The sequence below is a fragment of the Dermacentor variabilis genome, chromosome 6 (genome assembly GCF_050947875.1).
Source record: "Dermacentor variabilis isolate Ectoservices chromosome 6, ASM5094787v1, whole genome shotgun sequence".
In the NCBI taxonomy this organism is placed as follows: domain Eukaryota; kingdom Metazoa; phylum Arthropoda; class Arachnida; order Ixodida; family Ixodidae; genus Dermacentor; species Dermacentor variabilis.
Genome location: NC_134573.1, coordinates 144,110,380 through 144,136,446, shown reverse-complemented (window position 1 = coordinate 144,136,446; position 26,067 = coordinate 144,110,380). Strand labels below are relative to the sequence as shown.

At 48.1% G+C, this 26,067-nt stretch overlaps 1 protein-coding gene and 1 non-coding gene across 5 annotated transcripts in view; both read left to right on the top strand.

The window, feature by feature from the left end:
- Window positions 1-6,369, top strand: part of LOC142585381 (uncharacterized) — a 130,271-nt gene extending 123,902 nt beyond the window's left edge. For all 4 annotated transcript variants that reach the window (XM_075696106.1, XM_075696107.1, XM_075696105.1 and 1 more), the window contains 2 exons: window positions 2,414-2,663; window positions 3,748-6,369. In XM_075696106.1, the coding sequence (XP_075552221.1) occupies window positions 2,414-2,663; window positions 3,748-4,127 (630 nt within the window). In that variant the 3' untranslated portion in view covers window positions 4,128-6,369. The remainder of the gene's footprint in view (window positions 1-2,413; window positions 2,664-3,747) is intronic.
- Window positions 6,370-18,912: 12,543 nt separating this feature from the next.
- Window positions 18,913-18,985, top strand: TRNAT-CGU (transfer RNA threonine (anticodon CGU)). Its single transcript has one exon. It is a non-coding gene; the product is annotated as a tRNA-Thr (tRNA).
- Window positions 18,986-26,067: the final 7,082 nt, after the last annotated feature.

Here is a 26,067-nt window from a genome sequence, read left to right as displayed (position 1 = left end):
ATATCTGGCACCCGTAAGAGGCTTTAACACGCCGTGTGTATAGGGCCTGTGATGACATGGTACAGGAGCCACTGCGCTGCCCGTAAAGAGCGGTGCCAGAGAAACGAAATATTTTTTTTTTAGGTTTTGAGCACCAATGCTTCTTTTATTTCGCTTTTTAATGGAGGATGTAGGATAAAGGGCGTACGCCTTGAAAGTTTTTCAAGACTTCTGATTGCGCGCTGCGATTCTAAAAAAAAGGAAAAAAAAAAGGTTCTGAGGTGTAATTCGATCAAGAACGTATAGAGACCTAATTTGAGCAACATTGGCGGTTGAATAGTGTAGAATCTTTCTTGCGCACACGGCCTGGGTTAAATACCATAGTATACTTATACATAAATATACATGTACGGAACACGACGGTGAGAATTCGCCTGGAGTGTCCATATAATTGCTATCGCTGTAAAAGAAAAAAATGTTTTGAGCCGTATTAGTAAATTTACGCTTATACTATACCAGAAGATCCACTCTTGCCGTGCGAAGAGGCTTCGTAAACTGAAAACACGCAAAGACGGGTGGCAACGCCGTATTGAGCTTCCCGCTCCGCCTGGCTGTGACGTGTGATCGGTCGTAGGTAACTTTTTTTTTATCGATAAAGATGAACTATAACGTTGCACTCTAGAGGCGCCGAATAGGGTGTTTGGAGAACTTTTACAGAGCCACAGCGACCGAAGTAAAAAAAAAAAAAAGCATATCTGTGACGTCACACTGACGTACTACATAGTGCTGGGGTTTCGGGGAGACATTCAAGAAACTGAACACGGACCTTTCTTTCCTCTCCCTACTACCAAACCTATCGCTGCTTAAAAAAAAAAGATGTTCTGAATGAACACTTCATCACTCCAAATTGATCTTGGAGTTTGTGTTTTAGCGTGCGCTTAAAGCAGACCACGCGCACCGTAGTATAAGTCAACGAGCACGGTGTCACTGACCTATAGCCAAGTCCATCGTTGCCGAATACACAAACACGTCATCCGAAAAAGAGCAGCCGCACTCACCACGGAACGAGTCGGTTTCGACATCGACGCCGAGAAGCGCTGCTTCTGTAGTCCACGTCCAGCGCGAACAAAGGCTGGGAGGAAAGGAGGCGGGGAGGGGGGTGAAAAGAGGGAGGAAGGGTCGTGAGGGACAGTCACGTTCGTTTGCGGGAGAGTGTATGCGTACAAGGGCGAGCGAGGATAGCAATCAGACGATTGACTTTGGTCGTGTTGTGACACGCTCTGTCGGAGACCCGGGGCGGCGGCGCGTTGTTGGCCGAGTCCGAGTGCTCCCCGCTTGGTTGGGGTCGGGTTGTTGCGAGAGAGGCGACGCCGGAATAATTATTTATTTGCTCTACGTACTTTCTCCCTTCGCGTCATAATTTAGGCGAGGTTCGCAACTCTTCGGAGGACGAGTAATAAGAATGACTTGCGTGTCGAAACACGTCGTTTCTTGCGATTTCCTTTAGTTGTCGCGAGGCACAATGTCAGGTCTATCATTAGCTTCTATAGGTTCGGACCACGAAACACTGAAGCCGTGGCTATAGGGGACCAGCGGGCGCCGTCGCGGTGATGTCGACTTGCGCAATGGCTTTATAGCTATTTAGGCAACCGAGCGACCACGTTGAATAATGTAGAATATTGTCCTTTACGCCGCTATGGATCGACACCTCCCAGGTAGCATAATGCTTGCGTACCTCGGGTACTGATGTCCCCAGATGAATTAAGCAAAGAGTTCACTTCAGACCGGGTGATTGCCAAAGATGATTGCCAGAAACCAACTTTAAACTAAAGATGATTGCGGTAAGTGTCTTCAGCACCGACTGAAATGCATGCTCTCGCCTCCATTCGTGGCGCCACGATTGAGAGAACATTGGGTTCGTTTTTTTCTAAGCATTTCTTTTTCTTTCTTCAACCCGGTCAATTCGTTAATCGTCGCACCGAGTGGACGATGCGCCTGGTAACGGCGTTGCGACTTCGTGCAGTCAATTGCGGAGGGAAAAACGAAAAGAAAGAAATGGAAAGAATCGATACGAAATCTGGCCCCACGTCTCAAGCGTCCCTACAGGAGGTGTTGTACACATATACGCGGCGTCCACGTGTAGTCGACGTTTGCTTTGCTGCAGCAAGAAAGCGGGGTGTTCGGTTGCTTCTATTCATCGCTCGCATACATTAAAGCGCAACGATATATCGATGAGAAAGAGCAATTTACTATACGCGCCTCGAGGCGAAGCGCACCCCCCTTGCCTGACGCCGACGTTCCCTTCTTCCTTTAATCTTTCCGTCCCCTCTTCCCTTTCCCCAGTGTAGGGTAGCCAACTGGGCTCAGTCCTGGTTAACCTCCCTACCTTTCATTTAACACTTGCTCTCTCTCTCTCTCTCTCGTGGTTGCGCAGGTCAACAGGCCCCTGGCGATGAAGAAAGAAGGCATCCAGACACGCAAGCGGAAGCCCAAGAGCGCCAACGCGGACGGCAAGTCGTCCAAGAGCTCGAGCAAGATGAACGCCGCGGCGGCGGCCGCCGCGGTGGCTGCGGCCGCGCACGAAGCCATTGACAACAAGCGCATGGTGCCCATGTACTCCACCATGATCGCGGCTGACCACAACATCGCTGCGTACGGCCTGCAGGTTCGCAGGGCGAGTCCCGGTGAGTCGGCCATTTGACGAACGAACGAATGAATGAATGAATGAATGAAAATTTTATTTTCAACAAAATAGTAGGGGAACACAAGGTGAAAAGCGGTCAAAAGCAGCTTTGAGGGTGCCTGAGGGGCCCTCACAGAAGGCAGCACACATAGTATTCATACACCGCGTGCACACATGCACACACATACAAAAAAGAAATAGATACACAGAAGTGTGAAAAACGAGGAACGATAAAAGAACAAGACATCAACAAGCATGAATGTATACATACATATAGTAGACCGATTCTGTTGACCAATTTAGAAATTCTCTATTGCTATTGCTATATTGCTATTGATCGACAGATCGCTTCGACGACGTTGCCTTAGTGATCTGTGTGATTACGAACGTGCCTCGTCTGAATGTACAGTTTCTAAAGAAAAAAGAAAAAGAGAAGTAAGAATGACTTTACCGCAATGCACGTTGCACAATATATGGCATGCCAATGCTTCACTCAAGCGTGTAGCTCGTACGTTGTTCTTGCTTTCGGGTACTTACTTCTTAACAGCATATTTAACGTATGAAAGCAAGACCCATGTACTAAGTGCCCAGTAATCGCCAATTTAACAATGTTTTGGCAGCCATAACTTCGGCACTATTGCATTCTTGGAAAACCAGCTTAGCACTTTGATAAAGGGTCTATCGCTGGCCTCCTCGTGTCTTCATTCCTTCATATTTTCCTTCTTTTCAACAATGTTTAACTCATACACCGAGCTGCTCACTCACTTCTTCACCCATCGCCTCCTTCCAGTCTCTGAAAATGCATTCAGCAACCTTTTGTTTCGCAAATAATTTCATCTCTTCCCATTGCCAAAAAATTGCTCACTTTTTGATTCACTCCACCACTGTTAACTTCTCGTGTTCCACTGAAGTGTCCACGCAGTGTCGCTGTTCCCATGTGCATTTGCGTTGTACGTGAAAGTAGGGCAGGGCTATCTTAACCGCCGCCTTCACAGCCAGCTAGGGCACGCAAAGTTAGGTTGCCTTGAAGTTAAATGACCGTGATCTGTCTTTCTTTTTCTTTTTCCCCTCTCGTCTCATTGCAGACAAAGGCCTCGGCTGCGCGTCTGGCGTGCTGCCCGCTTACGCCCCGACGGCCGTCATCAAGCACGAGGTGTCCATGCCAGCGTCGCCAGGGGGCATGAACGTCGACATGATGGGCAACGCCGTCGGCGAGTCGCACAGTCCCCGCTCGCTCTCCTCGCCCATCGCGCCGTCGTCGGCGGCGCTCAACAAGCACCTGCACGGACTGCGCATGAGTCCGCTGGACGTGCAACCAGTCACCAGCAGCCCGCTGCTGATGACCGGGGACATGCAGTCCGGCAACGTGTACCAGACGCCGACCAGCGTGCTCGTGCAGGTCGACCAGAGCAAACTGCAGCAGGGGAACCCTTCCACCATCATCCAGCATCATCACTCGTCCTAAGATGCCCTCCTCCTCCTCTTTCTCCTCCTCGCCGTCCCGCTTTCGGCGTCGATCCCTCAGAGGGCCGGACTTTTCTGGGACACCTGCAGCCAGCCAACGGCGGCGACAGTGCTGGCTTTGGCGTCGAGAGGGACAACACTCCTGAAGAGACCACTCCTCTAGGGGCCATCTGTCAAGAGACCGCAAGTCACGGAACTGTCCTGCAGCCAGCCAGAAGCAGCGAGCGTGCCGACTCCGTCGTCGATGAGGACCACACTCCTCAAGAGACCAGCCGTCAAGAGAAGACTTCCAGGACCATTGCCTTGTAAGGACAGCTCTTCTGCGCATCACTGTATCAGAAGCCTGGTCGGTTTATCAGACAAGAAATAAAAACGGTCTGCCCGGACTCTTACCGCTTAAAGCAAACCGGCAAACGTTCGAAGCACTTAAACCGGAATGGAGTGACGGAAGTAGCCCGCAGTTCTTTTGGGTTCAAGCAGTTCCTCACGTATTTGACTCGGCAAGTGTCGTGTGGATTTCACAGCACAGACATTCCAGGACATGCTCTGGTGTACACATTGGCAGTCATCTTGCAGTTCGTGCCGGGGTTATAATAGCGACCAAGCACAATTGCACTTACACGGTCGCCAGCGACGGGCCAGCCGTGTTCTCGAACCATGGAACACTGCCTGTCCGATGACTGACAAGTTGTAAACCAAATCGATGAAAAACGACTCGCAACACCCGCCCTTGTTCGCCTTTCTGATTTATTTTCAAGAGGCGAGCGACCAAGTACCTGTATCGTGCAATGAATTGCCTTGTGCATCGCCGGCGCCTGGAACACTGATGAACAAGATTTCTCCGTGCCCATATCGCCTGTGCCATTGTGAGAATCGCTGAGGTTGCTGCAGTTCGGTGCAGTGAGCGCTCAGCAGTGCAGCCAAAGTGTGTGTGCGCGTCAGCAGAGCGCCGATCATCCAGCAGGGAAGGAAAAAAAACCTGACAATGCACTTATTAAATACAGCACTTCCAGTGGGTTGCTTTTCTTTGTCTCTCGCAGGATATCATCCGGTTAAAGCAGTCCGCGAAGCCTGCCTACAAAAGCCTGCCCTCATACTTAAAAAATACTCGCTCGATGTGGCAATACCGCGAAAACGTGATTCCAGTAGTTTCCCGCTATCATTTGTTTTAGTGAATGACACTATTGTGATCAAAGGATGGCCGTGATGGGTTCGGAGCCGTGTGCGGCTAAGTCACTACAACTGCAAGTCACTCTGTCACTAGAACGGCTTGGTTAACTGGAGTAATCAACAGCAGCCAAAAGAGCAACGCCTCAGTCTGAAGACAGCGTTTTAACAGGAGGCATTGTTTTCTTCAGAGCTCTGACGACAAATCCACTTGTCAAAACGTTGGCCCCCGGGTGGGGCTTCGCTTCGTTGCTCACTGATGATGTGATCGTTTTGTCTTGTTGGGTTGGTTGCAGAGTAGACGAACGTGAGTGAAATTGTTACTCCACGCGAACCATCGCGCTTCAAGGTCGTCTCCCCCCTTCCTCCCTCCCTCCCCCCGCCCTATCATGCACTGTGTCGGGCAATCGATCCATAACAGAAGCTAAGAGGGAGATATGGAAAATGTCATCTCGAAAGGCAAGCTTGGGAAGAAATGTGTGCGTCCTAGCCCTGGAACTGGGAATCAGCTACACTGTCTTTTCACGAGTAGGCAAGGAAGGATGCCGGACTGTTTTAGGCGGTGACGTCATGTGGGCGTGTATACTAGACAAACAGGGTGAAACTGACTTAGGAACTTTTTGAGGAATGGGGATGGCTCGAATCCGCTCTGTAGCTTTTCACACTCAACGTTTTCTTCTCCCCTTCCCTGGGCGGGCCGTATTTGTTCCTTCCTTTCACTCATGGGTCACATCTTGTGTAGATAAGATTTCGGGGCACATCTTTTCATAATCTTATCCGGGATACGTGAGCGGGGCCAATATGTTTGTTTGTTTGTTGTTGTTGTTTATTTTTCATCTCCTCGTGGAACTCCGCGCGAAGTGTTGTGGTTGTGTGCGGTGGCGTGGCACCAGACTGTCGTGTTGTGAAGTGCGAACAATGCCTTTTCGGTGCCTGGCGTGTGACACGTGGTGAGCACCAATCGAATGATTTCCAGCGCGGACGTTGCACGTACAGTGTTTTCTGTTTCTTGTTTCCCGATGCACTTGTCAGGTACGATGTTCGAAGCAATAGAAACAAGTTTCTACAGAACCGCACTGAATGATTTTGTTTTCTTTCTGTCCTTGTGTCATTCCTTCGTTGAAATAGCTGCATGAGGTAATGCAGTTTTTGAAACAAACTTGGTACTATCACAAAAGATGTTAGCAATAAATGAAAAAAGAAATTGCTGGATTCTTAGTACTTCAATGAGTAACGGCGGAGTGGCCCGCAGTTTCAGTTTTGACTCTCGCAAGGAACGACGTCCTGGGTATCTTATGATGCTTTAGCTTCCAGATTTCAGCACTGTACAATTTTATTATTGAGAGCGAAGATTTCGTAAAGTAACGTATTTCTTGCAAATGGTGCTATTTTGGCGGTAAATTTATTAAGCTACAAGAAACAGAGTCCTTCCCGTGTTCTATTCTTTACCACTTTTAGAACGTTATGCTAGCCTTCTGAGTTAATTGTGGCAAACACTATTGCAGTTCGAACTAAATGTAATCAAGAATAGCAGGTAACGTTTCCTCTAGAGCGCATACCAAACATTCTTCATTTATTGTCAAGTCACTGCAGCTGCGGGAGACCTGTAACTCTGGCTCGTTGCTCGGGTCAATGCCGATGCCTTTCATCTCATAAAACATTCTCCTCGCACCTCCGTCTCTCTACCTCAGGTACGAACCCCGATTTCACCATGCAGATAGTTGAGAAAAGCGTAGTGCTGTCACCGATCAACAGCAACACCAAACTGGATGACATTTCACCAAAAGAGGCACTTAAGTGAAGTCTTCCAGAAAATTTCAAGATTCTCATTTAGCTAACTCTTAATTTAGCGTAACTTCTAATTCAACGCGCAGAAGTTCACTTTGCAAGTAAAACTGAATTTTATTTTTAAAAGATGGCAAATATCTGGTAAGAAAATGCAGGTCTCACAATGAAAAAAAAACTTTTTTTTCACTTTTTGCTGGGATAGCGTGAGGTGCGATGACCACCATGCTCAAAGAGTCTAGCAGTCACTTAACGCGGAGGCCTGCGGAACAGGCCCTGTTTCCTAGCGGCTAAAGGGGCACGTTGCCTGTCTCGCATATCCATGTCATCCTCGACGGGTACAATGTTGTATACACTGCAGACGGCACACACCGTAGAGTACACTCTTTCGGCTGGCGCTTGCGGTGACGAATGCCTATTTAGTGTCTACGTGAGGCTTTGATTTTATTATCTGGGGCACCTCGGTGATGGAGCCTCATGAAAGAACACGTTCCGCTAAGTTGGCGCGTACAGTTTTCACCGCTGAGTTGAGAGTAGCCATCTTTCTGAAACATCCGCATCTATGTCACGGACAGCTTCGAGAAAAGGCTGGGCATTTGGACTTACTATCTGCTTGTTCTGTGATTGGCAAATGACCCTCCACTCTGTGACATATGGTTAAAGGTGAACTTATTTAGGGCGGACTGCGTGTAGACACCTTCGCAGTTGTGAGAGGAACACAATCTTCACCAGTCCCTGTATCAGGAGGCTCGCACACAGTGCGAATGGCTTTTTTCTAATACCGGCTCTTTCTTTGCGCATTCCAATAGACTGCACTAGTAGAGCACAAACAAGGACACTCGCACACATAATGTGGGAATGCACCTCGCTCCCGTTTTCTCACCCCCCCCCCCCCCCCCCCCCCCCGTCAGCAGCGAGAGTGACTGGACAGCCTGGCTCAGTTCCGGGGACGTCGATTGACAGCTTGAACTGGTAGACTGGGCGGAGGAGGCCGAGCAGGCCCAGGGCCTTACTTGAGCACGATCCCTCAGCCGCCTTCCCCTTTCCCCTTCAGTTTTTCAATAAAGTTTACGACCACCAAGCCAGAACCCTATCATTTGATTTGTCACCCGCTTCGAAACTATCCGAGTGAGATTGTGTTTCGACAAACTCATGGTACTAAACACCAAGCGATAACGAGAAATATAAGCCCCCTAAGGATCTCCAAGCACGGTGGTCCCCCCAGGTGACCAGCACTTGTAACAGTGCCGTGGTAAGCTGTTATAATGGAGCCCAGTACTTCGTTTCTTGTAGGATATGAACTTTCCATGCATAAGATACGTTATTCCATGCTTGCAGCCTAGTACGTACTGATCTTAGGTTTCTTTCCATAGAAGACTGTTGGAATATGGGTATACCGAGTCATGGAGGTCATTGAAGCAGAGAAAAAATTTTGTCGCACGCGAGACTGGAGCCTTTGTAGCACGTAACACCGCTCTTGAAGTAGCGGAAGCTTCAATAAACGCGCCGTTTGAAAGTCTACGCACGAGACTCGATCGCGCGCTTCGAGAGGGTAAGAATCAAAAAAGGTGGGCCAACCCAGGTGAGCGCCATGCCGGAAAGAGGAAAAAAAAAGAAGTGTTTACAAGCATAAATTTCCGTTGGCCCTTCAACATTCTCAACAGTTGCGGAAAGTTGCAAATTCTTTGAAATTCCGGAATGCGCCACATTTACGACTCCTCATGCCTCATAAATAAGAACTAATATAAGCATTCTGTTCGCGACGCAATTCATAACGTTTGAACAGGGGAAAAAGTTATCGTTTTGTATATAATATACAATGCCATGGCACGTTATTTTGAGTAGCAGTATTGGTAAACTAAGCCAGTCGGCGTGATCGTGTTGGGGATTCCGCAAGACATCAATTTTTGTCATCTAGAACTACATGCTCACAAAGCTTTTTTTTCGTTAATAATAATAACAACTATATTAATTAATATATTATCATTATGCCTCAGTTCATCCTTGCTCTGCAACTTTCAGCAAATTATTCAAACGAAGAATAAGAGTTCGAAAAAAAAAATAAAGATAGAGCTTTATCAGTCATTATAACTTTAGCAGGTTCTTACAAGTGCGGCAAGTGTCACCCAAATAGCACAAGCCACTGCAGGCTCAAACCATAGTGTCGCACTGGGTAGGTAGACCCCTGTTGCATGGAGGGGCTCTCGGGACTGTGCATAGACTATGCTGCGAGTTGACGCATGCGCTCTTGGTTCGATCTAGAGGTATTGGGTTCTGAACAGAGGCGACTTTCAAGGTAGAATAAAACAGGTCTCGAAGCTTCGGGAGAAAAGCGGTACAGAACAGATTGTCACCGACATCAGCAAGGGTGGTTATGGGAGCAGCAACTGAAGCGCGACAACGTGAGGAGGGAACAAACACTGCGAAAGCAAAACCGTCTTTTTTTTTTAGATTAACACGAGACAATTTGATTCCTTCAACGAAAATAGGATTCCTAATCAATTTTACATACGCGTGGCGAGGAAAGAAAGTACATCTCCCCTTTGTCAATAACAAAAATCTCTCTTTTCTCGGCGCCCCCTATATAAGGGGACGTTGACGCCGCTATCACTTACAATGCAATGCAGCTTTCGAAGTGCTCAGAAAGGCGCGCTCGAAAAGTTCACCTGTTACAATGTGCTCCCCCATACACGTTGTCTTGTTTTGCTTGTCAACGATTCACAGGATTCTGGTGGCGCGCGTGGTTTGATCGTTGCTTAACGCCTTCAGTCAAAAGTATAGGGAGTTGCGACCGCCAGATAACCGTTTACATTAGCTGTTTTCGTGCGGCTTGCGCTGACCGGCGGGCTCGACGACCGACGACACGAACAGCACTCAACAGCCAAATCTTTCGAAGGCCTGCAAAGGAACGATGCTCGTGCAGGTGTGCGATTTCGACACCCGTATGCGGCTGACCCTTTCGCTGCGTCGCTCTCTGCGCTAAAAGCTCGAAATGGTCATCGAGTCGAAGCGCAAGCCGTTTGAATATACAGCTCTAATGGCTGGCCACCGAAATAAGTTTTTCGCTTTTGAGACAAAAAAAAGTGACGTCACTTCTGTTTTTTAACGAATATGGCGTCACATTATTATTTTTTTTCTTCCACCGGAAGTGTTTCCTCGTCACACAGATGGCACTAAGGCCTATGAAACGACGAGGAACCGCCATGTCTTGAACGTATGGGGTTATATGGAAGCTTCGCTATAGCCAGGTATATTTAGCTTGCCACTTCTACTGGACGTAAAAATAACAACTATATGTTAACGTCTTCCACGCACTTGGCGTCACAAGCGTCGTACGAGCGTCATCACTTGCCTGAAAAGAAGTTGAAATGAGACTCTTAAGTGGGACTGCGGCTCCAATATTCCGCACTATTAGCCGTGGTCGTTCAGTGGCTATGGTGTTGGGCTGCTGAGCACGAGGTTGAGGGTTCGAATCCCGGCAACGGCGGCCGCATTTAGATGGGGCCGAGATGCGAAAACACCCTTGTACCTAGATTTAGGTGCTGGTTAAAGAACCCTAGCTAGATGGTCCAAATTATTCCGGGGTCCGCCACTACGGCGTGCCTCATAATCAGATCGTGATTTTGGTCCGTTTAAACAACATAATTTCATTTCATTCCGCGCTGTTATAACGACGCGCAACAGACAAGCAAAGCTTACCAATTGAATAGCCAGCGTGTGGAAAACGTGCCGAATTATTGGACAGCATAGGAAAGTGTCTGAATATGGTTTTACTTAGATTCCATAATATGCCGCGGGAGTGACGTCGCAAGTATAGGCCGACATTGCACTGTTTGGTGACGTAGTTACCAATGAGAGCAAATGGGTACAGGGGCCCAAACAAGAACTCGGTATTGTGCAAGTGTGCAATCACCGCAACTGAAAGTCCGGCAAATCGGTAAATTGCAATTAAAATTTGACGGTTGTGAAAAATTAAGGGTGGCACGAATTTTTTTCTTTTACGGAAGCGTTTTAGCTTAGGAAATCTGGAATTTAAGATTGACGGCGAGAAATATGCAATTCCTGAATGAAGAATACGAAAATTCTTGTATCGGCGCGAGAAGTGACCAACTGGAATTTGCGTCCATGCGTTGAAATCAAGCCATTTAGCATGTATTATAGGCACGATGTTTAATCTGGTGCCCAGACACACATCTAATCCGGTTACCACTAACTCAAAATAAGTATTTCAATGTATTTGTTCGTGTTATAACATGACATTTTATAAACCGGCATTCTTACTTATACCAATAATGGAATTGCTGGGAATTGTAAAGAAATGTATAAGACTATGGAAATACGAAAATAGCAGGTGAAAGAGGCAGGCCCTTTTCTGTGCATTGAAATCATGCAAGGTTTGCAATGAACGAAATGACACATTTGATCAGGTAGAATGACCACCTACGAGGTGACATCAACGAAAGAGACAAAAGAACAAGCAGGACACAAGGAAGACTAAGATGTTAGAGAGATAACTAAAGAAAAGAATGGCCAGGGAGGTTAACCACGGTTGCGTTCGGTTCGCCACACAACACTGGTGGAGGAGAAAGGTAACAGAAAACAAAAAGAAAGTTGAAAACCGATTGAGTGATAGCGATAGCAAAGGCAACTATTATACACGAAGTGAGGTGCGGAGTTTTATCGGCCATATAAACTGCAGTGAGCATTCACTTACCAATTAGATTAACGAGCATGGCCTCTCACCGCTCGCAAACGTGAACAAGGTCGCGTTCTTGTAGCGATGCCTTTTATTATGCTATTCCTTTTTATGTTTTCGCGCATCGTCGGTGGTCAGAGCGACGCTCCGTCCGCATTACCGACGAGATTAGCGTTCCGCTTACAGTTGATGATAAGAATGACACAGGATCGAGATGAAGGCGTGGAGGCAATATCGCGACACAGATCTCACTCGATGACCGCGAACAGTTGCAGTCACAACGCTGGCGCGACGACGAGTGCTGGCGTGACGGGGAGCGAACGCTTCGTGCCGCTTCTTGCTTCACCGCGTATCGAAAGTTTAAGATTACGCGACCTCCGACGTTAGGCGTGCGGGAACAGAGACGCGCATCAAGCCACCGGCCATCTCGGCTCGCCCTAAGACATTGCATCTGCCACAGCTCACCTATAAGATATGGCGCGTCGGCAGCGAACGCGCTCCACCGCCCAGACAGCCATGCACAGCCAGGGCGGGGCAGGACGAGAAGACGCACGCTCAACCCTACCCTCCCTCCCCTATGCACGCGTATTTCCGTTTTGTCGAAGATGCAGACCCGCAAGAGTTGCGCAACCTTTGCCCGAGGCTTGTGTGCATGTGTGAGTTGCAAGATAAAAATCTGGGGACTGCGCCTACAGTGTGGCGAAGGAGGAAACGCTTTGTTGCGTTCGTCCTTAGACGATGGCAATGCACCATACGCGAGAACCGGTGTTTTAACTTCCGTTCGAACGGCATCACAGCGGCCGACTCAGAGTCTGTAACGGCGAAGTAAAAAAACAAAACAAGAACAACATAATAACAGTAACAACATCGTCATTCATTGGTATCTCCTGTGTAGCTCGCTGTTCCCCGTCTAAAGTTGTACCGTAAAAAGATGCTTTATGTTATATGTATTGCTCGTTCTGTTCAATGAAGTCCAGCTGGAGTATATGGTGTCCACAATAGATATATAGATGGTACATAGTCGTGCGATTGTTTACGTGAAAATGTCACAACGTTTACAAAAGTTTTGCAAAAGTCCTGCTCACAAGTAGACGGTATACTATATATAACAGGGTGAGAACTTGGGCGAGTTGGCAATGCAATTCAACTCGCTAAAGCGAATTAGTGGCGGGACTTGGACGAAGAAATGCGCAAGACAAACACGATATCTGTCAATGTGTGTGACATCTTCTTTTACTAGAGGAAAGCTATACGCCACGTACACGTTATTGCAAGAAATACTATGCCAATGACTCCTGTTTAAACGATAGATTGCCATGTTTGACGGGACGGTTAGGAGCGTTTTGCACCTGTGCATCTAACGAGTGTTCTTGTTTGCATTAGAATAAGCTTGACTTATACCACGCATATCTAGATACTTATAATGATCATTTTGTTTTCCTTCGTAGAAGAGCGATCAATGCATGACAGCGCAATATAGGTACTTAATCACTTTTTGTAATTACAACGAGTGGTCAAAAGCGGCTCAAGGTATAATGCCATGGGATACAGCTCTCTTTCTGTAATGTCGTTCTTGTGTTCCCTCCAAGATATACACATAGATTAACTACATAACGACAGTAGGTTGCATATAATTCGCGGCTGAAAGGAATTTATGTAGAAGGTATAGGCAGGTTGCCCATTCTCTGAGAATGCAAAGGGGCTAATCAGGATTGTTTAGGCTACTTGCAGGTAGTCGGTGAGAGGAAATATTTACTTATGATTCAATACTGCAAGCGTTGCGTAAGGATCATACAGAAGGGGATAGAAAAGCTGAAGTACAGGCACAGCTGCGTAACAATTCACAAATGCTTCTTGCTAGAAAAGAAAGGCGCAACGCCACCAAAAGGCGTCAAAAAATGCGTGCAAGGACATGATAACGTAATGCTTACAAAGAAAAAAAAAAAAACAAGAGCGCGTGCCAACCAAAGTGCGTCACAGATGAATCCACGAAAAATTATGGGAATAGCCGTCAGATTGGGGACTCTTCTAGGCAGGTCGTCGCCGCCAATGACGCCCTGCCAAGGAAGATAAAAGAACTCCCGTCTCCTCCTCCCCCTCCTTTTCCCTTCGTGACTTCGATTTTCTTCCCCTAGATTCTACTTCTCTATTAGCTCTGGATTGAGGGCCTAGCCAATTAAAGATTTCACTGCCTCGCTGACGAAGCTGCTAGGAAAGCACACGAAGGAGCAACCCTTGTTTCTGTACCTTTATCGCGGACCGACGCAGCCCAACACCTAAGCAAGGTAGCACACCGTATGACATTAGAGAAGTGGCACACACCTGAATTCACCCAAGAACGATTGCATTCCCTCGACCCCTCTATGCAACTGCGGCTGTTACCAGGGCTTCAGCGAAATGAGGAAACAATGCTGTGCCGCTTACGCTTGGGCGTCGCATTCACCAATGCATATACGTTTTTGATTGGAATGACTGATAGCGCCGACTGTAATGCCTGCGGTGCCGAGGAAACTATAGAACATCTACTGTGCTACTGCCCATCTTTTCAAAACGAAAGACATGACCTCTGTACAGCTCTCAATCAGCTAGATAGAACACCGTTCACCTTGAAGAAGATCTTGGGACCACGGCCTCGCATATCGCAGCTACAGAAGGCCACAAAAGCTCTGCTGCGATATATGAAGGCTACTGGATTGAATCAGCGTCTGTGATCTGGACTGAGTGACCGAACGATATACCCAGTAGACTTTCTTTTCTTCTTTTAATCTTTCCATCCCCTTTTCCCTTTCCCCAGTGTAGGGTAGCCAACCGGGCTCAGTCCTGGTTAACCTCCCTATCTTTCCTTTATCATTTGCTCTCTCTCTCTCAGTGCCTCTCTATCAAAAGTTGCTGCCGCCCAAGACAGCAATTGCGCTGTCATCAATCTGGAATTGACGACTCAACATATACAGCTTTATTGCCGATGCAAAAGAGTTGATTGGTGTAGAAAACACGCAACGTCACTGGCGATTTCATTCCAAAGGCTATTAAGCACGATCTTCGTTGCACTATACGACTGGACGACTTGTGAGGCACAGTCACTGCGGCACGTTCAGACACTTTCGATTTGATTTCATCGTAGTCTATAGGTATGACTGTACCGAGTATGGAACGTTAAATTTTTCCTTGCCTGCAAATCTCATTACGGCAGAGTGTTTGCGATACACTAACGCAAACTAGCAGACGAGGACGTAAGTGTTCCTCGCGACCATGCAGCAGAAGTGGCCGTCTCATTTTCTCTGCCAGACGCTATAGCTGCGTAATGTCTCTCTCTTTCATATATATATATATATATATATATATATATATATATATATATATAACCTTTGCATGTCTTCCGATATTGCACCAGAGGTGATCTCGGAGGTCACGGTCCTTGCAAGTTTTCGGCAATTGATGCACTTTATGCCATCTTTACAGGGATTAAGCCGGCGTGTACGAGTAGCAGATACAAGTAAAAAAGTTTCACCAATTACACGCTCGGCTAGATACAGCTACGGTTTGCCGCATACCGCAATGCCGTATCGCACAGCGCATTTAATTCTGGGCAGAGTCGGTAGCGAGCGTAAATCACTCAAACGAAACGAACAAACGTGTACAGGGACAAGCAGCGTCGCTCGGTACACGGACGTGTGCATGTCCATTGTCGGGACGGTATACAGAAACGCCGTCGGCCGGAAAGCAATCTCATCACATACGGCGCACCTCCTGGCATGCAGCATCTGCAGCTTCCCTGGACGTCCGGCACAGATAAATCAGCCATCAACGTCGCTTTCGCAATTCTGTCAAAAAATAAAAGAAAAAAGGAACACGGTTCGTGCTTGTAAGTATAAACGAGCGAGCCGAATGCGACCGGAGATTTACGGCCCGATCGCAAGGGCATACCTGGGCTAGCGCATCGCGCGATCGGACAGGTGTTCGCCGCTCCAGTGCAACCCGTTCAGAAGTGCCGGTACACTTCGATGTCCCTAAGGGAGAGGGGGTGGCGGGGGGCTCGGAAATAGGCGAGGCACCCGCGCGTTCTGAAACGTCGCCTCGCTTTCACACGCTCAACCCCCTGCAGTCGCATACACTACACCCATAGCGGTCCGGTATAGCTCACGTAGGCCAATCCCCTACGCTCCCAAAAATAAATAAAAAATAAAGAGGGAGCTTGGCTCCGCCTACAGAGAGCCCGAGGCGAATACGCACGCGGCATCCGAACGGGTGTTTGCTTGCATGGCAAACGTACGTACGAAGCACCGGCGTAGCAGCGTAGCATACAAATACCTATGCGGGGATCGAGGAAGGGGTTTGGCGGCGCCGCGTGTTCCTTTACCGCGGGCTACAACGCGAGGAACGCTATAAGCCAGCTGCTGCGACTCGCCGGCAATGTGCGACACCACCTGCAGGAATGCCATGTTGAGGCCTCGAACTACGGGAGGCTCAGTTGTGTACTGACATGATAACACGTGTACACGCACACGTTCCCGCCCAATCGGCAGTTGTAAAGCGTCACTAATGGCTGTTCTGCGCGGCGGGGAACCTGGCTGCACATTGCTATGCGTAGAGAGAGAGAGAGAGAGAGAGAGAGAGAGAGAGAGAGAGAGAGAGAGAGAGAGAGAGAGAGAGAGAGAATTACAGTGCCCTTAAAGAATCGATGCACGCCTGCATCTTGCTCTTTTCCCACTCCGAGCGCGCGAAGAGACACTGACTAGCTGTCAAAAGGGCCATTGATTTAACCGTGTACTACGCACACGGGAGTCGACTGATTAAATTGCCGCGAGATAAGACACAAGCGGCAATCGCAAGCGGTGTCTGCAGGGCTTACCGGGTGGAAAACTTTTAATACATAGCAATGTTGGGCAGATGTTCCTACTCATGCTCGCGAGAACGTCTACCACTTCCAGTGCTTGAAGCTGCAAACCACATGCATCATGTCATTTTCTGTCCCCAAGGCTCTCGCAGTGATACATAAAGGACAATTTGAAACTCGTACGCACTCTTCCCAAATTTCACTACTCTTCCGGTCACGTGCTGGCACTGAGGAAAAAGAAAAGAATTCAGCGACTCTAGAATTAAACGTTTAATACCCGCGGACCTTGTTGATGCGTGCGCGACACCGTAAGTTTGACCGCAGTGACCTGTGTGGCTCTGAGCTGCGTGTTTGCGTGATTTCGCGAGACGCACGGAGCCGCCGTTTCGGAGAAAAAGTGGGCAAGAAAGGAGCCCGTGATGGCGAGAAAGGAGCGAGTGCAACACATTCGGCGCGCAACTGCACGGCGTCGCACACTCGCATTCCCTGCTGCATGCTATGTGTGACGTGCCGACACGAGCTCAGAAAAGTCGACGGCACGGCCTATCACTTGTGCAACTCAGTTCCAAACATGAGCGCCTGAAAGTGCAGAAAAAGGACCTTGCGTAGAAATTTTCGAATGAGAAATATGCCATCGAGCCTTGATTATACCCAGGAAAGCATGATATGCTCGCTCTATAGACAGAAGTACACTCTTAGGCAAAGTTACACCCTTTGGCTCGCCCCTTCTGCCACACGACAATAATCGTTATCTGCCTTGATGCGTTTCCTTTCTTTAACGCTGCGAGCCCGGAACTTTCCAGTAACGAACGGCACGCGCGTTATCACCATAGAACAGTTTACACCCTTTGGAGTGCCCCTTCTGATAACGCGCGTGCCGTTCGTTACTGGAAAGTTCCGGGCTCGCAGCGTTAAAGAAAGGAAACACATCAAGGCAGGTAACGATTATTGTTGTGTGGCAGAAGGGGCAAGCCAAAGGGAGTAACTTTGCCTAAGAGTGTACTTTGAAGCCGCGATTCGAGTGCATCGACAATTCGACATGTGCTCGGTAAGTAAACAAAGAGGTAACCCTCCACATCTTGAAGTTTCCCGTCGTAATTCCCCTGGCGCAGTACAGGCATCAGCCAGTGTCAGAGCGGCTGGCGTGGGAAACGTTTCCGGAGACGAAGACTCATGGAACGTGGCAACGCGAGTCGCTCGCTCAGAAAACAGCTCAGAAAACAGCTCAGAAAACAGCCGCAGTTGCCGAAATCGACTGACCTCAGTGACAGTGCGTATCCAGCAGTTGTACGTGTAACGTGCAGCCCCGGCGTGAGTGCGCAGTTAATATTCTCTCTCGACCATCGTTCTTCATCCTTTCATCGTCTCCGTTCTCTGGGTAGCAAACCCGAAAATGATGCCTCGTTCATCTCCTTTCCTTTCCTTCTCTCTCTTTCTCTCGACCCTTTCGCAAAAACACGGTCAGGCAAACGCACCTAACCGACTTCGCCTCGATTTGAAAAGAACGAGCGTTGGTAGAAGATGCGAGCATCCGTGTGGATTCGTGGATAAAAACGTAAAGTGAACCACAGAAACGCAATCGTGACATTTGCACCAGCGTGGTAGCAGTGAGCCAAAGAAAAAAAAAAAAAGCTGAGTTACTAGAAATTGGCGGATACTAAGAAGGTGAACAATAAAGAAAGGTCAAATTGCAGATTACTTGTAGTTTCCTGAAATATTATGTGAAAGTTCAGAAGCCCAATTCGTGGCCAATCCCCTGCAGGGTGGGTATGAGTATGTTATATGAGTATGAGTATATCATAAGAACCCAACAAACAAAGGCACCAAGGACAACACAGGGGAAGTTACTTGTACTCACTAAATGAAATAAGGAAATGAGAAAATAATGTAATTTAAACTTGATGAATAAACAACTTGCCGCAGGTGGGGAACGAACCCACGTCTTCGCATTACGCGTGCGATGGTCTAACCAATTAAGGTATACCGCGGCGCCGTCTTCCGATCCACTATCTGGGGTATTTGTGTGTAACTACTAGAACTAACCCTGGGAGTGTCAGCCAGCACCACCACTCCCGAATCTTGGAGGCGGATGTGGAACACCCTTTCTGCCGCAGGCTTCACGAATACGTGATCTCGCACTCGGGACGTGGTGACTTGTGAAGATCACGTATTCGTGACGCATGCGGCAGAAAGGAGGTTCCACATTCGCGGTCAAGGTTTGTGAGTGGTGGTGCTGGCTAACCCTCCCGTGGTTAATTCTAGTAGTTACACACAAATGCCACAGATAGTGGATCGAAAGACGGCGCCGCGGTAGCTCAATTGGTTAGAGCATCGCACGCGTAATGCGAAGACGTGGGATCGTTCCCCACCTGCGGCAAGTTGTTTTTTCATCCACTTTAAATTCCATTATTTCTAATTTCCTTTTTTAAATTAGTGAGTACAAGTAATTTCCCCTGTGTTGTCCTTGGTGTCTTCGTCTGTTGGCTCCTTACGACATGATTAATAAAAATTAGGCCCCTCGGTTAACCCACCTTCTTCTCGTTCATGAGTATGAGTATGCTATATATGAGTATGTCATACGTGTATGTTATATGACTATGAGCCGTGTTATAGGGTTATTATCATCATCATGGTTCTGTCGAGGCCAGCCTTGGAATGTTGGCACGTTACTTGGGCGCAGTCTACAACAATATACAGACCGCAACCACGGAGATAGCGCTTACTATATCCCGAAAACTACACGATCAGCCCGTATTACTGAAACGTCTGAGGTGAATGATGACACCACGCATGACCTGCCTGAAATCGTTATCCCATGTCAGCTGCGTGATGTTCGTCGCTCGAGAGGCCCGGAAGACGCACGGAGGAGCTTGACCTTCAAACATCATTGAAGCTGAGGTTGAAGCACTCCATATTTCAAGATATACGCCGTGACTTCGCTTCTGCAGATGTCGGCGAGGGTTTTGCCGGCGAGGGTTTTGCCCCGGTGACTCGTGCCCACTGTAAATGCTCCGCCATGCAGCAGCAGCAGCGCGATGAGCGACACCAACGATTCGTGGAGAATAGCATCGCTGTCATCCAAGCCCAGCAAAGACGCAACTAGAAAATGGTGAAGCCTCATGCATTTTGATGGCGAAAGCTCATGCCCAGACACTTGGATCCGCTTGGTTTCTTGGAAGCTCGAAAATCGGAATGATGTCTGGTTTGACTTCCTTGTCTTTCCTACTCTCTCTCTCTCTCTCTCTCTCTCTCTCTCTCTCTCTCTCTCTCTCTCTCTCTCTCTCAGGACTCCGCATAAAGGATCGGGCAGATGCGACTAGCCGACTTCGCCAGAATTAAAGAGGATGAAGTGTCGGTATAGAAGCTGCGAGCGTCCGTGTGATCCGTGAAGGATATGAACTCAATTAAAAATCAAAATATGGGCTTTTTCACGTGCCAAAGCCAGGATCTGATTATGAGGCACGCCCTAGTGGGGGTTCCGGATTAATTATGACCACCTAGGGTTCTTTAACCTACACCTAAATCTAAGTGAGCGGGTGTTTTTGCATAGCGCCCTCATCGAAATGCGGCCGTCGTGGCCGGGATTCGATCCTGTCATCTCGTGCTTAGCAGCCGAACACCGTAACCACTAAGCCTACCACGGTTGGTCGGAGAAATTCAATCGTGATATTACGTTTTTTTCTTCGAAGTTTCCCACTGTCAGTTCAGCGTGCTAAAAATACAATATAAAGCAAAGAAAAAAATGTGCATGCAAGCTTCCGTGTGTTGGTCACGGGCACTTAAAGAAATGCATCCCCACAGAAATGAAAACCGAACTTTTTTATCGAACAGAGCTGCTTATCTACAAAGAAGAAATCGTAACACTTCGTAAATATATACACATCAGGAATAACAACAGTTTAACTATTGCACATCTTCATACAGCGACTCTTTTAGGTACACACGGGACACTGAAAATCTAGCATCATCAGCGATTCATATTTGATTTATTTCTTTAGATCGAGATGTGGGCAGGGCCAGGTTAACGGAACAAGTTCACTTGAAGCAAGGTTGAGGCCGCCTTGCAAATTGCATGGAGCATAGAAATGACACATGATTATGCAAACACCCAAACAAATACGACCTTCGGAGTACATGTCATTTTTGATATGCATCAAGAATGATATGTATTCCAATGATACAGTATAGAGCAGTGTTAAAGGCAGTTCCAACTTCGTATTTCCGAACTGATTATTGCTCAGTCTTGACTGGAAGGCATCAGTGGTAATACTTTAGTACTGCGTGGCGCATTGCATCAGGGACTATTTACCTATACATAAACTTGATACGTTCAAGTTATGTTCGTTTTAGTGCTAGTTACGTGTTGCCTTTAACAATGGGCCATGCTGTACTTCGATTACGCGTTAGGTACAGAACCGAAAGCTGCCTAACACACTACTCACCACAAATCTTATCAGCCATTCTTTTTTTTTCATTCTTAAGTTTAGCACCAAAAATTCTTACAAATCACTGCATTTTGTTGTATTTTTGAATTCTATATCATTTGTACTATGTGTATTTCATTACGTGTATCATAGGCATTGTACCAATTGTCATGCGCGCAAAAACGCAGTTTTGGGTATTCAGTTCTAACTTTTTGGTATCCGATATGAGCTGTTAGTTGTAAATTTTCATTGACTTCATTTCGTTACTGACACCACGGCCGCTGTTTTCTTGGAAAGAAGCCGAGGCTGTGCCAGTGCTTGCATGCGCTTATTCTACATGCACTTTAAGTCTCCGCTTCCCGTCTGCCTGAGAAGAAAGAAAAAAAAGATATTTTATTTTAAAGAAAAGGCTTTCTTTTATTTCCCTGGTCGCCTGCTGCTCATAGCGAAGAATGATTGCAACTGTAGTGTATGTACTCTAGAAATCGGGAATTTGCACCCGCACGGCCTGCGGTGGCGGGTTAAGTTGGAAGCAGAGTACGCGTTCAGGCGAATGTCCTGCCTTTCCACTTATTTAAGTTTATCCCTGTTATTTCTCCGTTCTCATTTTACACTGTATGAACTGGTTCCAGCTTTCCAAGACTGTTCCCCTGCAGTGCTCGTCCGTAAGGACACATGGATAACAAGTTAAAAGAGAGAGAGATAGCAAAGAGAGAAAAGTCAACCAGAGGAGCATCCGGTTTGCTACCCTACAGTGGGGGAAGGGAAAGGGGGACAGAAATGGGAAAGCGGGATAGAGAGAACACTGTGTGTGCACGCAGCAAAGCGCCTGGAAATCCGTCAAGTCCAAGCAAATGCTCCGCCGAAGAAGAGGTATCGCCAGATGGAGCGCACTCTTCACAGAGGCATCAGCGCTCTTTGAAGTCTGATAGCGTCGGGAGCATCGCTTTCTAACGTTCGCAACAGCTTCCCGACCAGACAAATGGTCTCTCGCCATCAGCTTCAACATAGCCTTTTCCTTCTTCATTTTGGGGCAGCCATTCGAGGAAGCATCATGGAACCCGAGGCAACTGGTGCACATGAGAACCGTGGCTGCGCAAGAGTCTGCAGCATGTGGCTCGCTGCAGCGTGAGCAAACTCTCCTGTTCACGCACATGGCGCTCACGTGTCCCAGCCTCATACAACTGCGCCATTGGAATGGCCTTGGGATGAATGGTCACACAGGGTGCCTAAAGCGAGCCACCTTGACGCGTGAACGGAGAGTCTCGCCCTTGAAAATTATTTTCACACAGCGGGATGTGCCGAAGCGACACACAAGGGTTATGGCGACGCCATCAACGGCAAGCTTCACTAGAATCGGCAAGTCAGCGCTGGAGATGGAGACGTCCAGGTCGTAGATGACGCCAGTAGTGGAACCACTGTTCAGGGGGATGTGCGAGAGGAGCTTAACGCCGCCTAGTTCTGCAAATTCAGTCAAATTTCCCAGTGCAGTCTCATGTGTGACGTCAATAGCCAACACATTTTTTCGTCGGTTGACTCCAACCTCTGTGACCTGGTTTGGCGCCACCGCTTCAAGTTGCACCGACACAGACTGTCTGATGAGTCGCCTCAGGTTGTCGGTAGCGAGTTATGATACAAATAGAACCGTACTGACTGCGGTATTCTGAGTTGGTCCTACCGTTGGCATGCTCGAACACATGGATGCCCTGGTGGTGTGGCTCAGTTTCGCCTTGCGCCTCCGCACAAGGTCGAAGGCGTCATCGGAGAAGTCCTCACTGCTGAGGGAGTAGACGCTGGTGTCATAGGCGTCGGTGCCGCTCTGGAGGCCGGTCCGCTTCCTAGAGGCAGCCGCCGCTGAAGTCGCCATTCCAGGCAGAGGAATGGGGACGTCAACTTGCATCCGCGCCACGATCGAACCAAGGCGGCTCTCCAAAGATGTGCGCAGAAATAAGGAGAAAACAGCTGAGGTAGAGAAAATGCGTCCTGGCTCGCAGACACATCGTCTTCGTCCATCGATAACAAGCTGTAAAAGTAAATAACGCTTCGGCGACAGTAAAACGGTGCACTCCTACCGCAAGACCAGGTAAGCCAGGAAACGCGCAAACGGCAATGAATGCTTCACTTTATAATTTACAAGCATAAATTTACCTAATGTTGCTCTTTAGTGTCCTTTTAAGATCTACTGGATCTCCACAAGAATCATGACGGCCAACGTCACTGCACTTTTCAGTTAGGTAAACTTTTTCTTTCTTTTGCAAAAAAAAAAAGAAGCAAAACAAAAACAAAAGCAAGCCGGAAGAAAATGGCGAGCGTCTGCACGGAAGCCGGGGGCGGGGGTCGGTTTCTCGGGCGATTTTATGTCCAGCGGGAGGACGAAAAGAAGTGAACTCGACGATCCAGCGCGACGCATGGCGGACCATGCGTTCAGAGAGAGAGAGAGAAAAAAAAAAAGAAAAACTCGAATGTGCTCACACACACGGAGAAAAAGTTAGAAACCGGTTTCATCACAAGGCGCACTTTTACAAGCGGCCCGGCGATGGTGCGGATGCTATATACAGATAGGAGGAATCTGCGCAGCGCGCATGCAGATCGCGTATGGGCCACTATCTCGGAGCAAGTCATTTATTGGGACTCGCATGCATGTTCGAACAAGCACAGTGGACAGCAGGCATCTGCAGAACGCCGTACGCTTCGAGGGCGAGTAAGAAAGTTCAGGATAGGCAGACGAAGAGAGATCAGTCTGGGCAGCCAGCTATAGGCAAGGGCATCCGCGCTATCCGCATGTACAGCGACGTCCACACAGCAGCGGTCATTGTGAGAAACGAATGGTTCTTTAGATACACTTATCCGAAGCAAGCGAAGAAGGTCGGGCCAATTTGTTTATATATGACCTGGGACAAAAGGAAGTACAGGCTCTTTTGGCGAGTGTTCATTCACAGCCTCCCCTAACCCAAATGCGGCCGCGAAGAATGATCGAGTTGGGTGGTGGCTCGTTTCGTCGCCCGGAGCACGAATGGCGTGTTGTAATTTGTCTCGCATACGTCCGTGAGACGTGCGGGTCCCTTAACCTCGAATAATCTCTGAATGGCCCGCACAGGCTCGACCTATCTTTTTGACAGCATGCCTTGTTGCGGTCTTTGATTTAATTCGTAGTCTGCGGTGTGCGCACGCCGACTCATCTTTTTTTTTTTCTCTTCAAGGCGGGACTCTTGTCGCTGTGTTTGATTTCCTGCACGTAGCGTTTGACTTTCTACGTGGCCCGAGAAAGGGCTATGCGATCGTAAGTTTGGAATTGTTAATTTCGTCTTTGTATAGGCGGAAATTAGGCAGCAACTTTGTCATCAACGCTAGAACTTATCGTGGACGATTTGGACGAGCTCTAGCGCCGATGACAGACGCTTCTCGGGGGCACGTTGAACGTATAATGGCATCGTTAAGGTTTCAAAAAATTGATGGGGCCTACGCGGGGAGATGCAGTTGGACAAAGCGCGGCCGGTTGTTTTCCATTCGCACAATGATATATCTTGACTTTGTCAGCGTGCACAAAGCTACGCGGGGATCGAGTTAGTGGGACTATAATACATGACGTGCGTGGCACGAAAACGCCAAGCTTTTCTTTAGAAACTTCAGCATCAGCATATATATATACTCAAATCGAGGAAACATGTCGAGCTATAGCAAGGAAACGTGCGTTTTCTAATGTCGTTCGTTTTTATTACTCGTTACTTTCTCTGGAAACTGCCCACCGCTGCGCGCTTTTGCAATGAACTAACTGAGCACGAACTGCGGGCATACGGCTTTCGTTTAAAGCACAGCGGCAGTCATTCGTCTACAGCTATGGCGCATTTGCTTCACGCTCAGTTTAAGCGAGCTCTAAAGAAGTAGCTGCGCATGCGCACATTTCCTACGTGAAAGGAAGGGAAAAAAAAAACTCAGTGCCCTTTCCACTATGTGAAGAAGGATGACCAGCATTTGCTGTGTATGTGGGCCCCTTAATGGCGAACTGCTCCTCCGCCGCGGGTCGGCCCGGCATATTGCACTATCTTCGGCATCGACCCACGTATGGGGAGTATTTTTTTTTTTTTTTTGTATTGCGTACTACGCCAACGACACGAAAATTTCCTTGGACGGTAGAGGCATACAGCTTCGCTGTAAAACACGCTAAACAAAACAACTTTTGATTTCTCAAGAAATAAAGCTCTTAAGACGCCCCGCCGCGCGGAGAGTATACGTACACATTTGCAACAGGCCGGTATTATAGGAGAGAAAAAAAAAACGGAAATAAATAATGCAGATGTGATGGCATCCGAGTCGTTTAACCCGCGGGCGAACTATAGTCGCGCTCGTGTAATTTGCGCAACGGCGACATATCGATGACATTCCGTACACGGCTGGCGAGCGCCGTCGCCAACTCGCGGCCGCTGCCTCCGAAGCGCGAAAAGAGGGTGTTCCGTGGCACCGTGCCATGAATGGCCAATGAGGGCTGCTGGCTCGCGGCGGACTTTGTCTTCAGGTCGTGGCGCGGCCTCGCGCGTGCGCACCGAGCGAGGCCTGGAGTTTGTGCGAGGGACCTCTGAAGTGGAAACGCCACTTTCTACGATGGACGTGGAAGCAGTAGCGTCTCGCGATATCTTGACGAAGGTTCATGCTATCGTATAGCAATTAACAGCGGCCAAACAATGAACTTATGTGGAGCCGACGTTGCGGCAACGTTGTAGGCGTCTTCGTCTGGGCAGCAACGTTGCCGGCGTGCCGAAAACAAGTTCCCTGATGTTGTCTAAAGGTTGGCCCCGGCGACATTCCTTGTTTCGACCACTGTTGTAATCAATTCGAGCCTCCATCTTGGTGTGATCGAGGTTCTGTTCAACTGGTTAAATAATTACTTGTGTGTAACGTTGCATATGTAAATGTGTAAACAGTTTTATGTGTAGTGTATACAATCAACGTGGCAGTATACCCGCTACGGTGGCTCAAAGGCTGTGCCGGTCTTGTGAGCGCGAGCGCGTGGGTTCGATTCCCTGCCGTGGAGGCAACG